The 17,432-nt window shown below is 50.0% G+C and overlaps 1 protein-coding gene and 1 long non-coding RNA gene across 2 annotated transcripts in view; one reads left to right on the forward strand and one right to left on the reverse strand.

Annotated features, from left to right (window-relative positions):
• The window catches only part of LOC127421161 (uncharacterized), a 74,444-nt gene that overhangs the window by 39,326 nt on the left and 17,686 nt on the right, over positions 1-17,432 (reverse strand). The window lies entirely within an intron of this gene.
• Positions 1-17,432, forward strand: part of necab1 (N-terminal EF-hand calcium binding protein 1) — an 87,704-nt gene that overhangs the window by 36,898 nt on the left and 33,374 nt on the right. The window contains exon 6 of the mRNA XM_051663929.1: positions 12,349-12,485. Coding sequence (XP_051519889.1) covers positions 12,349-12,485 — 137 coding nt within the window. The remainder of the gene's footprint in view (positions 1-12,348; positions 12,486-17,432) is intronic.

Genomic DNA, 17,432 nt, shown 5'->3' on the forward strand with positions numbered 1-17,432 from the left:
ATACATCCAAGGCTGCCCAGAATGTGCCATCTTGAAATCTCCACACCATCTTCCATCCGGTAAGCTCCTTCCTCTGCCCGTTCCTCAGTGCCCCTGGTCACACCTGGGGGTGGATTTTATAAATGACTTACCAGCATCAGATTCTTTCACCTGTGTCCTAGTCGTTGTTGATAGATTCTACAAGGCATGTCGTCTAGTTCCCATGAAGGGCCTCCACAAGGCGCTGAAAATGTCCTGGTTACTCGCGTAACCTCCATTTCCTGATGGAGGGAACGAGACGTTGTGTCGATGTAGTGACACTAGGGGTCACACTTGGGAGCCCGAAACACCTCTGGTCTTTGATAAAAGGCCAATGAAAATTAGCGAGTGGTATTTGCATACCACTCCCCCAGAGTTACGGGTATAAAAGGAGCTGGTATGCAACCACTCATTCAGGTTTTGTGCTGAGGAGCTGAGACAAGGTCCTGGCCATTTCAGCGGGTAGTTCAGCATTGTGGCAGGAGGGACACAATGTCTCATTCCCTCCATCAGGGAATGAGGTTACGCAAGTAACTAGGACATTCCCTATCTGTCACTCACTCGACGTTGTGTCGATGTAGTGACACTAGGGGTCCCTATACGAAACGCCACAACTGGCTGAACTGTGTTACGTGAACTGGCGGTGTGTGATGGGCAGACCACTGTGTGCCTCATAGCCAGCACACCAGGCCGACACGTAACCTCCCCCAACACTGTTATGAGTGTTGAATGACCCTTTGGGGACAAGTCGACTGCCCAAAAGATAGAGACAGGCTAGCCCAGTCATGGCCTCTTATGCTCTTTTTTTCCTCTCCCCCAAAAAAAGGAATTAACCGACTGGGGCCACCAGGTCTACGTCGGGGGGGGTGTGTCCCTCCCAAGGGGAAGACACCGCGGAGACCACACCCTGCCCAGAGAAAGGGGGGAGGGGGAATTTTGAGTGGAAATACGTCACATGATCTTGCCGAGCTTTGTCGGAAGTATGTCATGTGGAGAAGTCCCATGGTAGGTCCTACCCTATGGGGGAGGAATTTCTACAAACATGGTGACTGGGGCAGAGGGGCCTCTGCCCAAGGAAGACGCAGTTTACCAACAGGGAAACAAATTAACTGAAGATATACATCACATGGGGTTACCTATGGGGAACCAACACATGCGGAGCACCTACCCCAGTACAGGGCTTAGTTAGAACATGTACTGAGCCAGCAGCGAGTTTCTCTGCGAACTCGTCTGCCACAGGGCTCGGAGGAAATCATCCAGGGAACACAGTTTGTGAACACTACTGGGAGTCAACAGTGCACGTCTTCAGCTCAGGGGAGGAGAAAGGCACTATGCACAAGCGATTCACCCGGCCAGCTGTCCCAGACTTACCTCCTTGTGCCTGCCACTACACGGGACGAAACCGGTTACACCCGGAGATTGTAGAACCTCGCAAAGGTGTTGGGTGTTGCTCAACCTTGGGCACATAGCCCGGTCGGGGTCTCAGGATCACGTGAGAGTAGCCCGGACCGAACTCCAGGCACATTTCGCTGACAGAGAATGCTTGCAGGTCTCCTACCCTCTTGATGGAAGTGAGCGCAGTCAGGAGGGCAGTCTTCAAAGAGAGTGCCTTAAGCTCAGCTGACTGCAAGGGCTCAAAGGGGGCTCTCCGTAGACCCTGAAGAACTACAGAGAGGTCCCATGAGGGAACGAGGCGTGGTCTGAAGGGATTCAACCTCCTGGCGCCTCTCAGGAACCTGATGATCAGGTCGTGCTTCCCTAAGGACTTACCATCCACTGTGTCGTGGTGTGCCACTATAGCGGTGGAGGGGGACAGCCGCCCTTCCAACCTCTCCTGCAGGAAGGAAAGCACCGATCCGACTGCTCATCTCTGGGGGTCTTCGCGTCGGGAAGAACACCACTTAGCACACAGATGCAACTTCAAGGCATACAGGCGCCTCGTAGATGGGGCCCTAGCCTGAGTGATCGTGTCTACCACTGTGGGTGGTAGGCCGCTTAAGTCTTCCACGTCCCGTCCAGGGGCCAGACATGGAGATTCCAGAGGTCTGGTCACGGGTGCCAGATGGTGCCCTGTCCCTGAGAAAGAAGGTCCTTCCTCAGGGGAATTCGCCAGGGGGGGGGCTGTCGCGAGGAGCGTGAGGTCCGAGAACCATGTCTGGGTGGGCCAGTAGGGTGCTACCAGGACAACCTGCTCCTCGTCCTCCCTAACCCTGCACAGGGTCTGTGCAAGTAGGCTCACTGGCGGAAATGCATATTTGCAAAGTCCAGGGGGCCAGCTGTGTGCCAGCGTGTCTATACCGAGAGGTGCCTCGGTCAGGGCGTACCAGAGCGGGCAGTGGGAGGATTCTTGGGAGGCGAACAGGTCTACCTGTGCCTGCCCAAATTGACTCCAAATCAGCTGGACCACCTGAGGGTGGAGTCTCCACTCTCTCCTGAGGGTAACCTGCCATGACAGCGAGTCCACTGCAGTGTTGAGGTCGCCCGGGATGTGAGTGGCTCGCAGTGACTTGAGGTGCTGCTGACTCCAGAGGAGGAGACGGCGGGCGAGTTGTGACATACAACGGGAGTGTAGACCGCCTTGATGGTTGCTTTATGCTACCGTTGCCATGTTGTCTGTCCGAACTAACACATGCTTGCCCTGGATCAACGGCCGAAACCTCCACAGGGCGAACAGAATTGCCAGCAACTCGAGGCAGCTGATGTGCCAACGTAGCCGTGGGCCCGTCCAGGAGCCGGCGGCTGCGTGCCCGTTGCATACAGTGCCCCAGCTCATTTTGGAGGCGTCTGTCGTAACCACGACGCACCTGGAGACCTGCTCTAGGGGAACGCCTGCCTGTAGAAATGTGAGGTCGGTCCAAGGGCTGAAGAGGCGGTGACAGACGGCGTGATGGCCTCGTGATGTGTCCCGCGGCACCATGCCCATCTCGGGACTCGAGTCTGGAGCCAGTGCTGAAGCGATCTCGTATGCATCAACCCGAGCGGAGTGGTCACCGCTGAGGATGCCATATGCCCCGGGAGCCTCTGAAACAGTTTCAGTGGAACTGCTGTCTTCTGTCTGAATGCCTTCAAACAGGTCAGCACCAACTGTGCGCGCTCGTTCGTGAGGCGTGCCGTCAACGAGACTGAGTCCAACTCCAAGCCGAGAAAAGAGATGCTCTGAACCGGGAGGAGCTTGCTCTTTTCCCAGTTGACCCGAAACCCTAGTCGGCTGAGGTGCGAGAGCACCAGGTCCCTGTGTCCACACAACACATCCCGAGAGTGAGCTAGGATTAGCCAATCGTTGAGATAGTTGAGGATGCGAATGCCCACTTCCCTTAGTGGGGCAAGGGCTGCCTCTGTGACCTTCATGAAGACGCGAGGGGACAAGTACAGGCCGAAAGGGAGGACCTTGCACTGATACGCCCGACACTCAAATGCAAACTGCAGGAAGGGTCTGTGTCGAGGTAGAATCAAGACGTGGAAGTACGCGTCCTTCAAGTCTACCGCCGTGAACCAATCTTGATGCGAGAGTTCAGGGGAGAGTGGAGGGTTCCACTCTAGCCCGACTCTCGCGGCTGCCCGGGAAAGCATGTCTGTCATTTCTGTGACTGGGCGACCGTACCAGAGAGGGGGAGCCCAGCTGAGGCTTCCGCGTCCGACTGGACGAGCCCGCTCTCCGATGCTGCGCTCGAGAGCTCATCACCTTCGTGGGCTCCGAACAAGAGGTTGAACTCGCCTTGAGACGAGCCGGCGGACTCATCCGGAAGCCCGATTGGGGCAGACAAGCATGCTGGGGAATGGGAGATCTGTGGGGGGATACCCGGCAGAGGTGGTCCCATTGGGGTCCCCAAATGAGTACATTATCCATCCACGAACGCTGTCTCTGCGTGGGTCGCGCCCAGACACGAAAGACAGTGATCATGACCATCAGAAGGTGAGAGATAACGACCGCAACCAGGAATAACACAAAGAACATAAAAAGACACGTCTTTATAAAGACGTTCCGTGTGTGCCGCTCTTTTAGAGAAATATACTCTTTTATTTCTGCCGAAGCACCCAGGGGCGTTCTCTGCAGTGCACCAGTGCAGAGGAGGGAGAAGCCGCTGAAATGTGCCGTCAGATCCAGCAGAGGTGAATGAACAGTTGTGGGAATTCAGCTCAGTGAACATCGACCATTAGGCTCCGAAGAGGAAATCTGAATGAGTGGTTGCATACCAGCTCCTTTTATACCCGTATGTCCGGGGGAGTGGTACGTAAATGCCACTCGCCAATTTTCACTGGCCTTTTATCAAAGACCAGAGGTGTTTCGGGCTCCCAAGAGTGACCCCTAGTATCACTACATCGTCGAGTGAGTGACAGATAGGGAACTGCGGAAGCTTTATTCTATCATGTCTTCTGGAACTACAGCCTCCCAGAAGACATCATGTCTGACTGCGGTCCCCAATTCATCTCATGGGTATGGATGTCCTTCTCCCTCCTGGGTGTGTCAGTAACTTTAACCTCTGGATATCATCCGCAGTCTAACGGGCAGACAGAGCGGAAGATCCAAGAGATTGGCCGCTTCCTGTGGACCTACTGCCACAACCACCAGGACAGCTGGAACCGGTTCCTACCCTGAGCTGAGTACACCCAGAACTCCCTTCGTCAACCAGCCACCAGACTCACCCCGTTCCAGTGCGTACTCGGCTTCCAACCTCCCCTGTTTCCATGGTAAGGAGACCCTTGTGATGTTCCAGCTGTGAGCCACTGGTTCATGTTCATCTCCAACGGGCAGTCCGGTGCCAGAAGAGCCAGACCAACACAAGGAGATCTGAGACGCCTACCTACCATCCTGGGCAGAAGGTCTGGCTCTCCACCCGGGACATCAGGCTCCGGCTGCCTTGTCGAAAGCTAAGTCCTAGATACATTGTTCCTTTCAATATACTCCACCAAGTAAATGCAGTCACATACCGATTACAACTGCCCCCTCACCTTACACGTCTCCATCCTCAAACCTCATTATCCTTCTCTGTCTCCTTCCCCAGAGCCCGGTGCGACTGAGGAACCCCATCAGTCTCTTCTCCTGGAGGATGGTTTGGTTTATGAGGTTTGAGCCATCCTAGACTCCCAACATCAGAGAGGACATCTCGAGTACCTTGTGGACTGGGAAGGGTATGGTCCTGAGGAGAGGTCCTGGATTAAACGAGATGACATCCTGGATGCGACCTTGCTTACCACCTTTCACACGGAGAATCCCACTTGCCCAGCTCCGCGTGGACAAGGTCGGCCCCGACGTCGGAGGCTCCGGCCCTCAGGAGCGGTCCCTGAAGGGGGGTACTATCACGGATCCACCAGGCTCTCTCCCTCACTGCACTCACTCTCCCCTGAGTTTTAATTACCTGCACCTGCACGTCATCAGAATGCCAATCATGGACTGCTTATATACCCCACTCACACTCTCAGTCACTGACGAGAACAGACAATGTTCTCACAAAGACTACAGACTCCCTAGCCCTTCTATACTTACCTGTTGAAATACTTACCTTGTTGTTTGTTTCCTGTTCCTGCGTTTACTGCATGTTTCATCCTCTGTGTATTCCTCCAGCGATGTATTCTGTTCCTCTGTGTTGCAACATCAGCCAAAAGACTGTTGTGAGTGTTCTGATCATCTGTTCATTGTCACAATACCCTGTTTGAAGTTTACTCACCTGCTGTTTGTGCCATACCAGTGTTTGGATTACCTCAACTGTTTGTTTCATCTCTCACCCACTCCCTTCATCAATAAAACCCATGATTGAGTCCAACCCTCTGCCTCTGAGTTTTCTAACCATGACATATATACAGTTGAAGTCAGAAGTTTACATACACTTAGGTTGAAGTCATTAAAACTCATTTTTTAACCACTCCACAGATTTAATATTAGCAAACTATGGTTTTGGCAAGTCGTTTAGGACATCATTTTGTGCATGACACAAGCAATTTTTCCAAAAATTGTTTACAGACAGATTGTTTCACTTTTAGTTGACTATATCACAATTCCACTGGGTTAGAAGTTTACATACACAAAGATAACTGTACCTTTAAGAAGCTTGGAAAGTTCCAGAAAATGATGTCAAGCCTATAGACAATTAGCCAGTTAGCTTCTGATAAGAGGTGTACTGAATTGGAGGTGTACCTGTGGATGTATTTTAAGGTGTACCTTCAAACTCAGTGCCTCTTTGCTTGACATCATGGGAAAATCAAAATAAATCAGCCAAGACCTCAGGAAAAAAATTGTGGACCTCCACAAATCTGGTTAATCCTTGGGAGTAATTTCCAAATGCCTGAAGGTACCACGTTCATCTGTACAAACAATAGTATGCAAGAATAATCACCATAGGACCATGCAGCCATCATACCGCTCAGGAAGGAGACACATTCTGTCTCCTAGAGATGAACATAGTTTGGTGCGAAAAGTGCAAATCAATCCCAGAACAACAGCAAAGGACCTTGTGAAGATGCTGGATGAAACATGTAAAGTATCTATATCCACAGTGAAACGAGTCCTATATTGACATAACCTGAAAGGCTTCTCAACAAGGAAGAATCCACTGCTTCAAAACCACCATAAAAAAGCCAGACTACAGCTTGCAAATGCACATGGGGACAAAGGTCTTACTTTTAGGAGAAATGTTCTCTGGTCTCATAAAACAAAATGTAACTGTTTGGCAATAATGACCATCGTTATGTTTGGAGGAAAAAGAGTGAGGCTTGCAAGCCGAAGAATACCATCCCAAATGTAAAGCATGGAGGTGGCAGCATCATGTTGTGGGGGTGCTTTGCTGCAGGAGGGACTGGTGCACTTCACAAAATAGATGGCATCATGAGGAAGGAAACTTATGTGGATATATTGAAGCAACATCTCAAGACATCAGCCAGGAAGTTAAAGCTTGGTCGCAAATGGGTTTGCCAAATGGACAATGACCCCAAGCATACCTCTAAAGTTGTGGCAAAATGACTTAAGGACAACAAAGTCAAGGTGTTGGAGTGCCCATCACAAAGCCCTGACCTCAATCTGATTTAAAATTTGTGGGCAGAACTGAAAAAGCATGTGCAAGCAAGGAGGCCTACAAACCTGACTCAGTTACACCAGTTCTGTCTGGAGGAATGGGCCAAAATTCCAGCAACTTATTGTGAGAAGCTTGTGAAAGGCTACCCAAAAAGTTTGACCCAAGTTAAACAATTTAAAGGCAATGCTACCAAATACTAACAAAGTGTATGTAAACTTCTGACCCACTGGGAATGTGATGAAAGAAACAAAAGCTGAAATAAATCATTCTCTCTACTATTATTCTGACATTTCACATTCTTAAACTAAAGTAGTGATCCTAACTGAACTAAGACAGGGCAGGGCCAAGCGTCGTCTGGGCAGAGCGAGGCCGGGAAGATAAGTGATGAATGAGTTCCACCTGTGCACCACACCGGTCTCGCGTTCCAGTGAGGGGTGGCTGGAGTATTTGAGGAGAGGAGACAGTGGCAGATGAGAGAGATGCATGAAGCTGTCTGTGTGTATCTGCGTATCAGTGTGGTGTTGCTGAAAAGCAAACCTTTTGTGTACTACCGAAAAGCGGTCTTATTGTGTGCGACTGAAAAGTGCAACAATAAATGTCTACATTTAAATAAATGCTGGCCCCAGCTTCCTCCTTCCATGACACACATCATGATGGCGCTGTGGATGGCCGCCTCGGTGTGGAGCACTTCTATTGTTTTGTTGTTTTTGTTTGTTTGTCCTGTGTTTAGTAATCTTTTTCCAGTCAGTTTTACCAGAGACGAACTGCAGAACATTCAACAGCATATACCAGTCAATCTTTTCCTGGATTTTGAATATTCTGACGTTTTATTTGATATTTTAGTTGGAGGCACGGCTGTGTTGTTTAAACGTGCTATGAGATGCAGGCGAGGGAGACAAGCAGGCGCGCTGGTCAAATTCCATTGGCGGGGCTTTCAAACCATGCTGCCGAGCATTCATCTAGCGAATCTCCGCTCTCTCCCTAAAAAAACAGACAAACTACATCTCCTCACCTGCACTAACAAGGACTTTTCCACCTCTGCTGCCTTGTGCTTCACAGAAACCTGGCTGAGTTAAGCCATTCTGGACAGCGCGTTACATCTGCCGGGCTTTCAGCTGTTCAAAGCGGATCGAACGAGAGGTGGTGGAACATGCTTCTACATCAATGAAAGTTGGTGTACAGATGTAACTACGTTAAAGAAGATGTGCTGTCCTAATTTGGAAGCGCTCTTTATTAACTGTAAGCCTTTCTACTCGCCGCGGGAGTTTTCCTCGTTTATTCTGGTGCGTGTGTATATCGCGCCAAATGCGTGTTTGAATGCCGCGCTGCAACAGCTGGCTGATCAAATCACAGAAACAGAACAACAATACCTTGACTCAGTTATTATTATTCTTGGGGATTTTAACAAAGAAAACCTCACACGTGAATTGCCCAAATACAAACAGCACATTACATGCCCAACCAGAGACAGAAATATACTGGATCACTGCTACACAACAATAAAGGATGCATATCACTCTGTCCTTAGAGCAGCTTTGGGACTATCTGATCACTGTCTGGTTCATCTTCTTCCAACCTACAGACAGAAATTAGAATCTGCTAAGCCTGTAGTAAGGACTGTAAAGATATGGACCAATGAAGCAGAGCTGGAACTACAAGCCTGCTTTGACTGCACGGATTGGAGTGTTTTTGAGGCTGCAGCCACAGACCTGGACGAGCTCACAGATACTGTTACATCATATATCAGTTTCTGTGAGGATATGTGCATTCCTAGTAGGACTTATTTAACATTTAACAACAACAAACCATGGTTTACTGTGGAACTCAGGCAGCTTCGTCAGGCCAAAGAGGATGCTTACAGAGTTGGGGATAAAGTCTTGTACAATCAGGCCAGGAACATACTGAATAAGGGAATCAGAGTGGCTAAAAGAAGATACTAAAACAAGTTTTCAGCTAACGACCCTGCATCAGTGTGGAGTGGCATGAAACAACTTACGAATTACAGGACTCCTACCCCCAACCCTGTGGTGGACCAACAACTGGCTAATGACCTGAATGTGTTCTACTGTAGATTTGAAAGGCCCAATCTCACACCCCACACTCACTCTGACTTTCACTTCACACAAACACCAACACCTCCTGCAACCCCACTCCTCCCCCCTCCTGCTACTCAACCTGCACTTAAGATCTGTGAAGATGATGTGAGCCGCGTCTTCGAAAACAAATGATAAGGAAAGCACAGGGCCCAGATAGCGTTTCACCTGCATGTCTTAGATCCTGTGCTAACAAGCTGGCCCCCATCTTCACACAGATCTTCAATAGAACACTGGAGCAGTGTGAAGTCCCATGCTGCTTCAAACGTTCCACTATCATCCCCATCCCAAAGAAACCAAAAATCACAGGACTTAATGACTACAGACCTGTCGCCCTGACGTCTGTGGTCATGAAGTCATTTGAGAGACTGGTGTTGGCCCACCTGAAGGACATCACTGGACCCTTTCTAGATCCCCTTCAATTTGCTTATCGTGCAAACAGGTCTGTGGATGATTCAGTCAACATGGGATTGCATCATATCCTGCAACATCTGGACAGACCAGAGACATATGCAAGGATCCTTTTTGTAGACTTCAGTTCTGCTTTCAACACCATCATCCCAGCTATTCTCCAGACTAAATTACACCAACTCTCCGGTCCCACGTCTATCTGTCAGTGGATTACCAGCTTTCTGACAGACAGACAGCAGCTTGTGAGACAGGGGAAATTCACTTCCAGCACCTATACAATCAGCACTGGTGCCCCCCAGGGATGTGTGCTCTCCCCACTACTCTTCTCCCTCTACACCAACGACTGCATCGCCAAGGACCCTTCTGTCAAGCTCCTGAAGTTTGCAGACGACACCACTGTCATCTGCCTCATCCGAGATGACGATGAGTCTGCATACAGAAGGGAGGTTGAACAGCTGGCTGTCTGTTGCAGTCAAAACAACCTTGAGCTGAACACACTCAAAACGGTGGAGTTGATTGTGGACTTTAGGAGGAACACCCCAACACTGACCCCCCTCACCATTCTAAACAGCACTGTGGCAGCAGTGGAGTCATTCAGGTTCCTGGGCACTACCATCTCACAGGACCTGAAGTGGGAGACCCACATTGACTCCATTGTGAAAAAGGCCCAGCAGAGGTTGTACTTCCTTCGCCAGCTGAGGAAGTTCAACCTGCCACAGGCGCTGCTGATACAGTTCTACTCAGCGGTTATTGAGTCTGTCCTCTGCACTTCAATAACTGTCTGGTTTGGTTCAGCTACGAAATCAGACATCAGAAGACTACAAAGGACAGTTTGGACTGCTGAGAGGATTATTGGTTGCCCCCTGCACCCCCTTCAAGAACTGTACACTTCCAGAGTGAGGAAAAAGGCTGGAAAAATCACTCTGGAACCCACTCACCCTGCCCACTACCTTTTTGAGCTGTTGCCTTCTGGCCGACGCTTCAGAGCTCTGAGCACCAGAACCGTCAGGCACAGGAACAGTTTTTTCCCCCAGGCTATCCATCTCATGAACAGTTAAAACTGCCCCTTTGAGCAATAATTAATGTGCAATACACAGTTTAGTCTTTTTATATTATCCAACACATCCTACCTCTTCTGCCATTACATTCCCTTGCATTGAACATAACCGATTTGTATTTAGATTTGCACTACGTATGTGTATGTGTGTGTATGTATGTATGTATATGTATGTATATATATTCATATATATGTATATGTATGTGTATATGTATGTATGTGTGTGTATGTGTGTGTGTATGTGTGTATATATATATATATATATATATATATATATATATATATATATATATATATATATATATATATATATATTTTGTCTATTGTGTATTCTATATATACTTTTTTCTTTTCAATATTTATCTATTTTTTATTCAATTTTAATTATTTTTTAAAAGTCTTGTTGCTGTTTTTTGTATTGTTGTGTACTGGAAGCTCCTGTCACCAAGACAAATTCCTTGTATGTGTAAGCATACTTGGCAATAAAGCTCATTCTGTTTCTGATAATTGTTACACTGAGTTTAAATGTATTTGGCTATGGTGTTCTGACTTCAACTGTATTGTCCCAAAATTAAATGTATTATGTATCCCCTTGTCCTGAGAACACAGTTCAACGTGTCGGTTAAAATCGACCTTAATTATACAGTATAGTTGACACTTGCCTGAATGTATCCCTGTGTGGTTTTATTGTGTTCACTTGTTAACCCAAGAGCTATAGCAGAAACAAGATGTTGGATTTGTAGTTTTGAGGACAGAATTCACCAAATTTTGCTAAATTAAAAAGGCTTTGTACTGGGTATTTCAAACCAACATACAAAACCTCTGCTAGAAAAAACAAGCATTTGTTAAATTGGACCTTTTCACTCAAAATCATAGTTATTGGAATTTTCCCTTGTGACAGCTAGCCCTGCTCTCCCTTATACAGTATATGCATGTACTGTATGTATTAAATAATGAATTAAGATATTCTGTTGTAATCCCTTATAGGGAAAAGTAATACAAATATATATAGGTTATAGGGGTTTTGGTAGCTATGACTCATGGTTTGGTTCCTTGTAAAGGTCTGTCTTACTCCAAAAGCCACCTAACCATGTTTGCACCTCTGCTGTGTATATGTTCTGTGTCTGTGAATGTATTTTGATCTTATTGATGCATGCAGAAGAGGGATTTCTTGTGACTGTCAACATCTTGAACATGTTATAGAAGCGGAACACCTGCTTTGTTACTGGATGCTCTGAAGAAATATTTGTCCTGTTTGCTGAGGGATGTTCTCAGCTTTAATAATGGCTTTTGTTAATGACAGAAAACGTCTCCTTTGGTTTACAACATAATTATACAGGCGGCTGTTGATTCCTAACGCTGAATAACCACACGTCCCACAAATAACATACCCATGCATCTCTGCCTTTGGGACTCCAAGAGTGAAACAAGTCTCAACCAAAATTGGCAGTTAAAATTGGTAGTTATTTTTGATCTGACAGATCACTTTGAATGAAAGATGTGATGATTAAATGGTTTGAATGCACTCCATGCTATAATTGCAAGTACCTGCAAAGAGCTTTGTAACTTTCTTTCTTTGAGTTCTTTGAGTGAAAGTTTCTGGTTCAGGTAGTTATATTTAAAGTATTTGCTTGGTTTATACAGTAGTAATTAATTCAGGATCCAATAACTTTTTAGGGCCACCACTGTAGAATCAAAGCCCAGTTCTGTAGCAATGTGAGCTCATCATCAGTGACAATGAAATCTCTCCCTTTGTCTGCAGGAGTACCAAGAGTCCACACATTTGGAACAGTTTGTGACACGCTTCCTCCTGAAGGAGACCACCAGTCAGCTGCAGTCTCTGCAGAGCTCTCTGGAGTGTGCCATGGAGACCACAGCTGAACAGACCCGACAGGAGAGGCAAGAAACAGAATCTGCTTTTACATTTTGCCAAATATACAATTGTTATAGTTCCCACTACCCACAGATGTAAACATACTGTTTCACTGTTCAAAATGTCGACAGTACCTCAGGCTTTTAAGAAATGGCCCCTTTTCAGTTCATGAGTGGAAATTTAAATTGAATTGTATGCGCCCCACGGGATGTTGAATTGTAAGCTGTAGAATAATTTTTTTTCTTAACTGATTCTACATATTTCTCTAAACTTTCTCTAATGTTCAATATGGTCAAAAGAAATATCATTTAAAATTTTTGCCATATAGCACAACAAAATATCCACTAAAGTTTTTTTCAGATAACTAATAATATATATGTTTTATAACTTATAACTTGAACAATATTAATATTAGAGCCTCCAATAATCAAAACAAGTACAACAACCCCCCCATTTTATTTATACCATGATCAATGGAATCATGTAAATGCCTCAAGCTGCAACTCCCCAAATCTATGCCACTGGTTCACGGCAATCCATATTGCAATTACATTTGTCAGCATACCTGAGGTAGACTTTTAAGGGCTTTCCTAAAGACCTGGCTATGTCACATGCATCAGATGGATGCTTATAGGGGTCTCACTTTGCATCATGTCATAAACACAGCATATATATATATATATATATATAGCTGGCTCGCAACCACTCAACCACAACCACTCATTCAGGTTTTGTACTGTGGAGCCAAGACAATTCATTTCGAGTGGAAATACGTCACACGGTCTTACCGAGTCTTGTCGGAAGTATGTCATGTGGAGAAGTCCCATGGTAGGTCCTACCCAAAGGGGGAGGAGCTCTACAAACACGGTGACCGGGGGAGAGGAACCTCTGCCCAAGGAAGACGCAGTTTACCGACAGGGAAATTATTTAGCGGAAGATATATCACATGGAGTCACCTATGGCGAACCAGTGCATGTGGAGCACCTACCCCAGTACAGGGCTTAGTTAGCACATGTACTGGGCCGGCAGCAAGCTTCTCTGCAAACTCTTCTGCCACAGGGCCAAGGAGGAAAGTCATCCAGGGATCACAACTTGTGAACATGACTGGGAGTCAAAAGCGCACGTCTTTACCTCGGGAGGGGAAAGGCGCTATGCGCAAGCAGTACACCCAGCCAGCTTTCCCAGAACTTACCTGCTCGTACCTGACAATACACGTGATGAGACTGGCTTAACCCGGAGATTGTAGAATCTCACAAAGGTGTTGGGTGTTGCCCAGCCCGCTGCTCTGCAGATGTCTGCCAAGGAGGCGCCATTGGTCAGGGCCCAGAAGGCCGCCATCACAATGGCATCAATGACCCAATGGGCGATCCTCTGTTTGGAAACAGCGCTCCCTTTCCGCTGTCCACCAAAGCAGACAAAGAGCTGCTCAGAACTTCTAAAGCTCTGCGTGTGATCCAAATAGATGCGTAAAGCACGCACCGGACACAGCAACGCCAAGGCTGGGTCTGCCTCCTCCCGGGGCAGCGCTTGCAGGTTCACCACCTGATCCCTAAACGGGGTCGTGGGAACCTTGGGCACATAGCCCGGTCGGGGTCTCAGGATCACGTGAGAGTAGCCCGGACCGAACTTCAGGCGCATTTCGCTGACAGAGAACGCCTGAAGGTCCCCTACCCTCTTGATGGCGGCTACATACATCTTCAAGGTGGAGGGGGACAGCCACCCCTCCAGCCTCTCCTGCAGGAAGGAAAGCACCGACACGACTGTGCATCTCTGGGGGTCTTCGCATCGGGAAGAACACCACTTAGCGAACAGACACCACTTCAAGGCATACAGGCACCTCGTAGAGGGAGCACTAGCCTGAGTGATCATGTCTACCACCACGGTTGGTAGGCCACTTAGGTCTTCCGCGTCCCGTCCAAGGGCCAGATGTGGAGATTCCAGAGGCCTGGTCACGGGTGCCAGATGGTGCCCCATCCCTGAGAAAGAAGGTCCTTCCTCAGGGGAATTCGACGGGGGGGGGGGAGGGGGCTACTAGGACGACCTGCTCCTCATCCTCCCTGACCTCCCTGGTCTGTACAAGTAGGCTCACTGGGGGAATTGCATAGTCCCAGGGGCCAGTTGTGTGCCAGTGCGTCTATACCGAGGGGTGGCTCGGTCAGGGCATACCAAAGGGCAGTGGGAGGGAAGCAAACAGTTCTACCCTTGCTCGACCGAATCGATCCAAATCAGCTGGACCACCTGGGGGTGGAGTCTCCACTCTCCCCTGAGCGTAACCTGTCGTGACAGCGCATACGCTGCGGTGTTGAGGTCGCCCGGGATGTGAGTGGCTCGCAGCGACTTGAGGCACTGCTGACTCCAGAGGAGGAGACGGCGGGCGAGTTGTGACATGCAACGGGAGTGTAGGCCGCCTTGGCAGTTGATGTACGCAACCGTCGCCATGTTGTCCGTCCGGACCAACACATGCTTGCCCTGGATCAATGGCCGGAGCCTCTGCAGGGCGAGCAGTACTGCCAACAACTCGAGGCAGTTGATGTGCCAACGCAGCCGCGGGCCAGTCCAAGAGCCGGCGGCTGTGTGCCCGATGCATATGGTGCCCCAGCTCGTCTTGGAGGCATCCATCGTAACCACAACACGCCTGGAGACCTACTCTAGGGGAACCCCTGCCCGTAGAAATGCTAGGTTGGTCCGAGGGCTGAAGAGGCAGCGACAGATCGGCGTGATGACCACGCGATGTGTCCCGCGGCGCCATGCCCATCTCGGGACTCGAGTCTAAAGCCAGTGCTGAATCGGTCTCATATGCATCAACCCCAGGAGCCTCTGAAACAGTTTCAGTGGAACCGCTGTCCTCCGTCTGAACACCTTCAGACAGTTCAGCACCGACTGTGCACGCTCGTTTGTGAGGCGCGCCGACATCGAGACTAAGTCCAACTCCAAGCCGAGAAAAGAGATGCTCTGAACCGGGGAGAGCTTGCTCTTTTCCCAGTTGATCCGAAGCCCCAGCAGGCTGAGGTGTGTGAGCACCAGGTCCCTGTGTGCACACAACACATCCCGAGAGTGAGCTAGGATTACCCAGTCGTCGAGATAGTTGAGGATGTTGACGACCACTTCCCTTAGCAGGGCATGGGCTGCCTCTGTGACCTTCATGAAGACGCGAGGGGACAAGGACAGGCCGAAGGGGAGGACCTTGTACTGGTACGCCCGGCCCTCGAAAGTAAACCGCAGGAAGGGTCTGTGTCGAAGTAAAACCGAGACGTGGAAGTACACGTCCTTCAGGTCTACCGCTGCAAACCAATCTTGATGCCGGATGCTCGCTAGAATTCGTTTTTGCATCAGCATCTTGAACGGGAGTCAAGTACTCGCAGGTCCAAGATTGGCCGCAACCCACCGCCTTTCTTTGGTACGAAGTAGGGGCTGTAAAACCCCTTTTTCATCTCAGCCGGAGGGACAGGCTCTATTGCACCCTTCCGTGCACCAGGCGAAGCGGACGCCGCTGAACCTGGGTGGGCGCCTGGTCGAACTGAATTGCGTAGCCGAGTCGGGCGGTCCGGGTCAGCCATCATGACGGGTTGGGAAGTGCAAGCCACGCGTCCAAGCTCCGGACGAGGGGGACCAAGGGGACAATCTCGTCAGACGTACTGGCGGGTGGGGCCTCGCGGCAGGGCGGAGCTTGAGGCGCCATGTCGAGAGGGCTCAAGCCCTGTGGCCGTGCTGAGTCCAGGGACATTGAAGCACTTACCTGGCTCCTGATACTCTCCATAGGATCGGCCGGGGAGGGGGGAGGAGGAATATCTTCCCCTCATTCTGTCGGAACCAACCTGCTGTGGGCGTGTTTGTGCCACAGCTGGGCGCGCAGGGGCAGGGGGGCTGCCGCTGGAGCACCATACCTGCCATAAAGGAATGGTGGCCGGTGGTCGTGATAATGACCGCCGTGAGCACTGGATATGTGACCCAGGGAATGAGGAAACCACTCCTTGAACGTGTAGGTGCCCTTCGGGCATGCGGCAAATCAACGAAAAGGCAAAGGATTCTCCTCCCGGCCCGCCACCGGTGGATGGAGTGGTCTGCTTACCATCTCTAGGCCAGCAGCAGTTCTCCATGTGCCTGGGTCGCCCGTCTCAGGGGCGCTTCGAAGCCTTCCTCGGGTTCTTGGCGGCCGGCCGTGAGACAGGTGGCATCTTCTTCCTGTGGGTAGCTCCACCCCGGGGCTGGGCTGCGGGGGCGGGCTGCGGCAGAGCCGGTTTTGTTGCGGCAGGAAGACACCCTTGGCGACAAGCAGACGAGGTGCAAGGTCTTGAACCGCTCCAATGCAGGATGTGCTGAATAGCCTCCGTCTGTTGTTTCACTGGCGAGAACTGCTGGGCGAAGTCCTCGATGGTGTTGCCGAACAGGCTGACCTGGGAGACGGGGGCGTCAAGGAACCGTACCTTGTCAGCTTCCCACATCTCGACCAAGTTGAGCCATGGACATTGCCTGCCCAAGAGTCCGCGCCGCGACCTATGTCTCCCGGGTCAGAACTACCCTCGTGCAGTTCTCTTAGCACCTTGGCTTGGTACACTTGCAGGGAGAGCCATGGCATGCAGGGTGGAGGTGGCCTGTCCAGCGGCACCGCAGGCCTAAGTCGCCAGAGACAACGTAACCCTGCCAGGTGGCGGCGTTTTGCGGGCACAGGTGCACTGCAACCGCCTTATCCACCTGGGGAATCGCCGAGTACCCCCTGGCAGCCCCACCATCGAGGGTAGTGAGAGCGGAGGAGCTCAGAGACTGGGTCCGGGCAGTGAAAGGTGCCCGCCACGACCTCGTGGGCTCTTCATGCACCGGGAAGAAAGGGACCAGGGCGGGGCGTGGCCGTGAGCGGCGTTCTGGTCCCAGGAACCAATCGTCAGGCTGCGAGGGTTCGGGGGGATGGAGGGTTCCACTCCAGCCCAACACACACAGCCGCCCGGGCAAGCATGGCTGCCAGCTGCGCATCAGGC

The sequence above is a fragment of the Myxocyprinus asiaticus genome, chromosome 30, assembly GCF_019703515.2.
Source record: "Myxocyprinus asiaticus isolate MX2 ecotype Aquarium Trade chromosome 30, UBuf_Myxa_2, whole genome shotgun sequence".
NCBI classification, from domain to species: Eukaryota; Metazoa; Chordata; class Actinopteri; order Cypriniformes; family Catostomidae; genus Myxocyprinus; species Myxocyprinus asiaticus.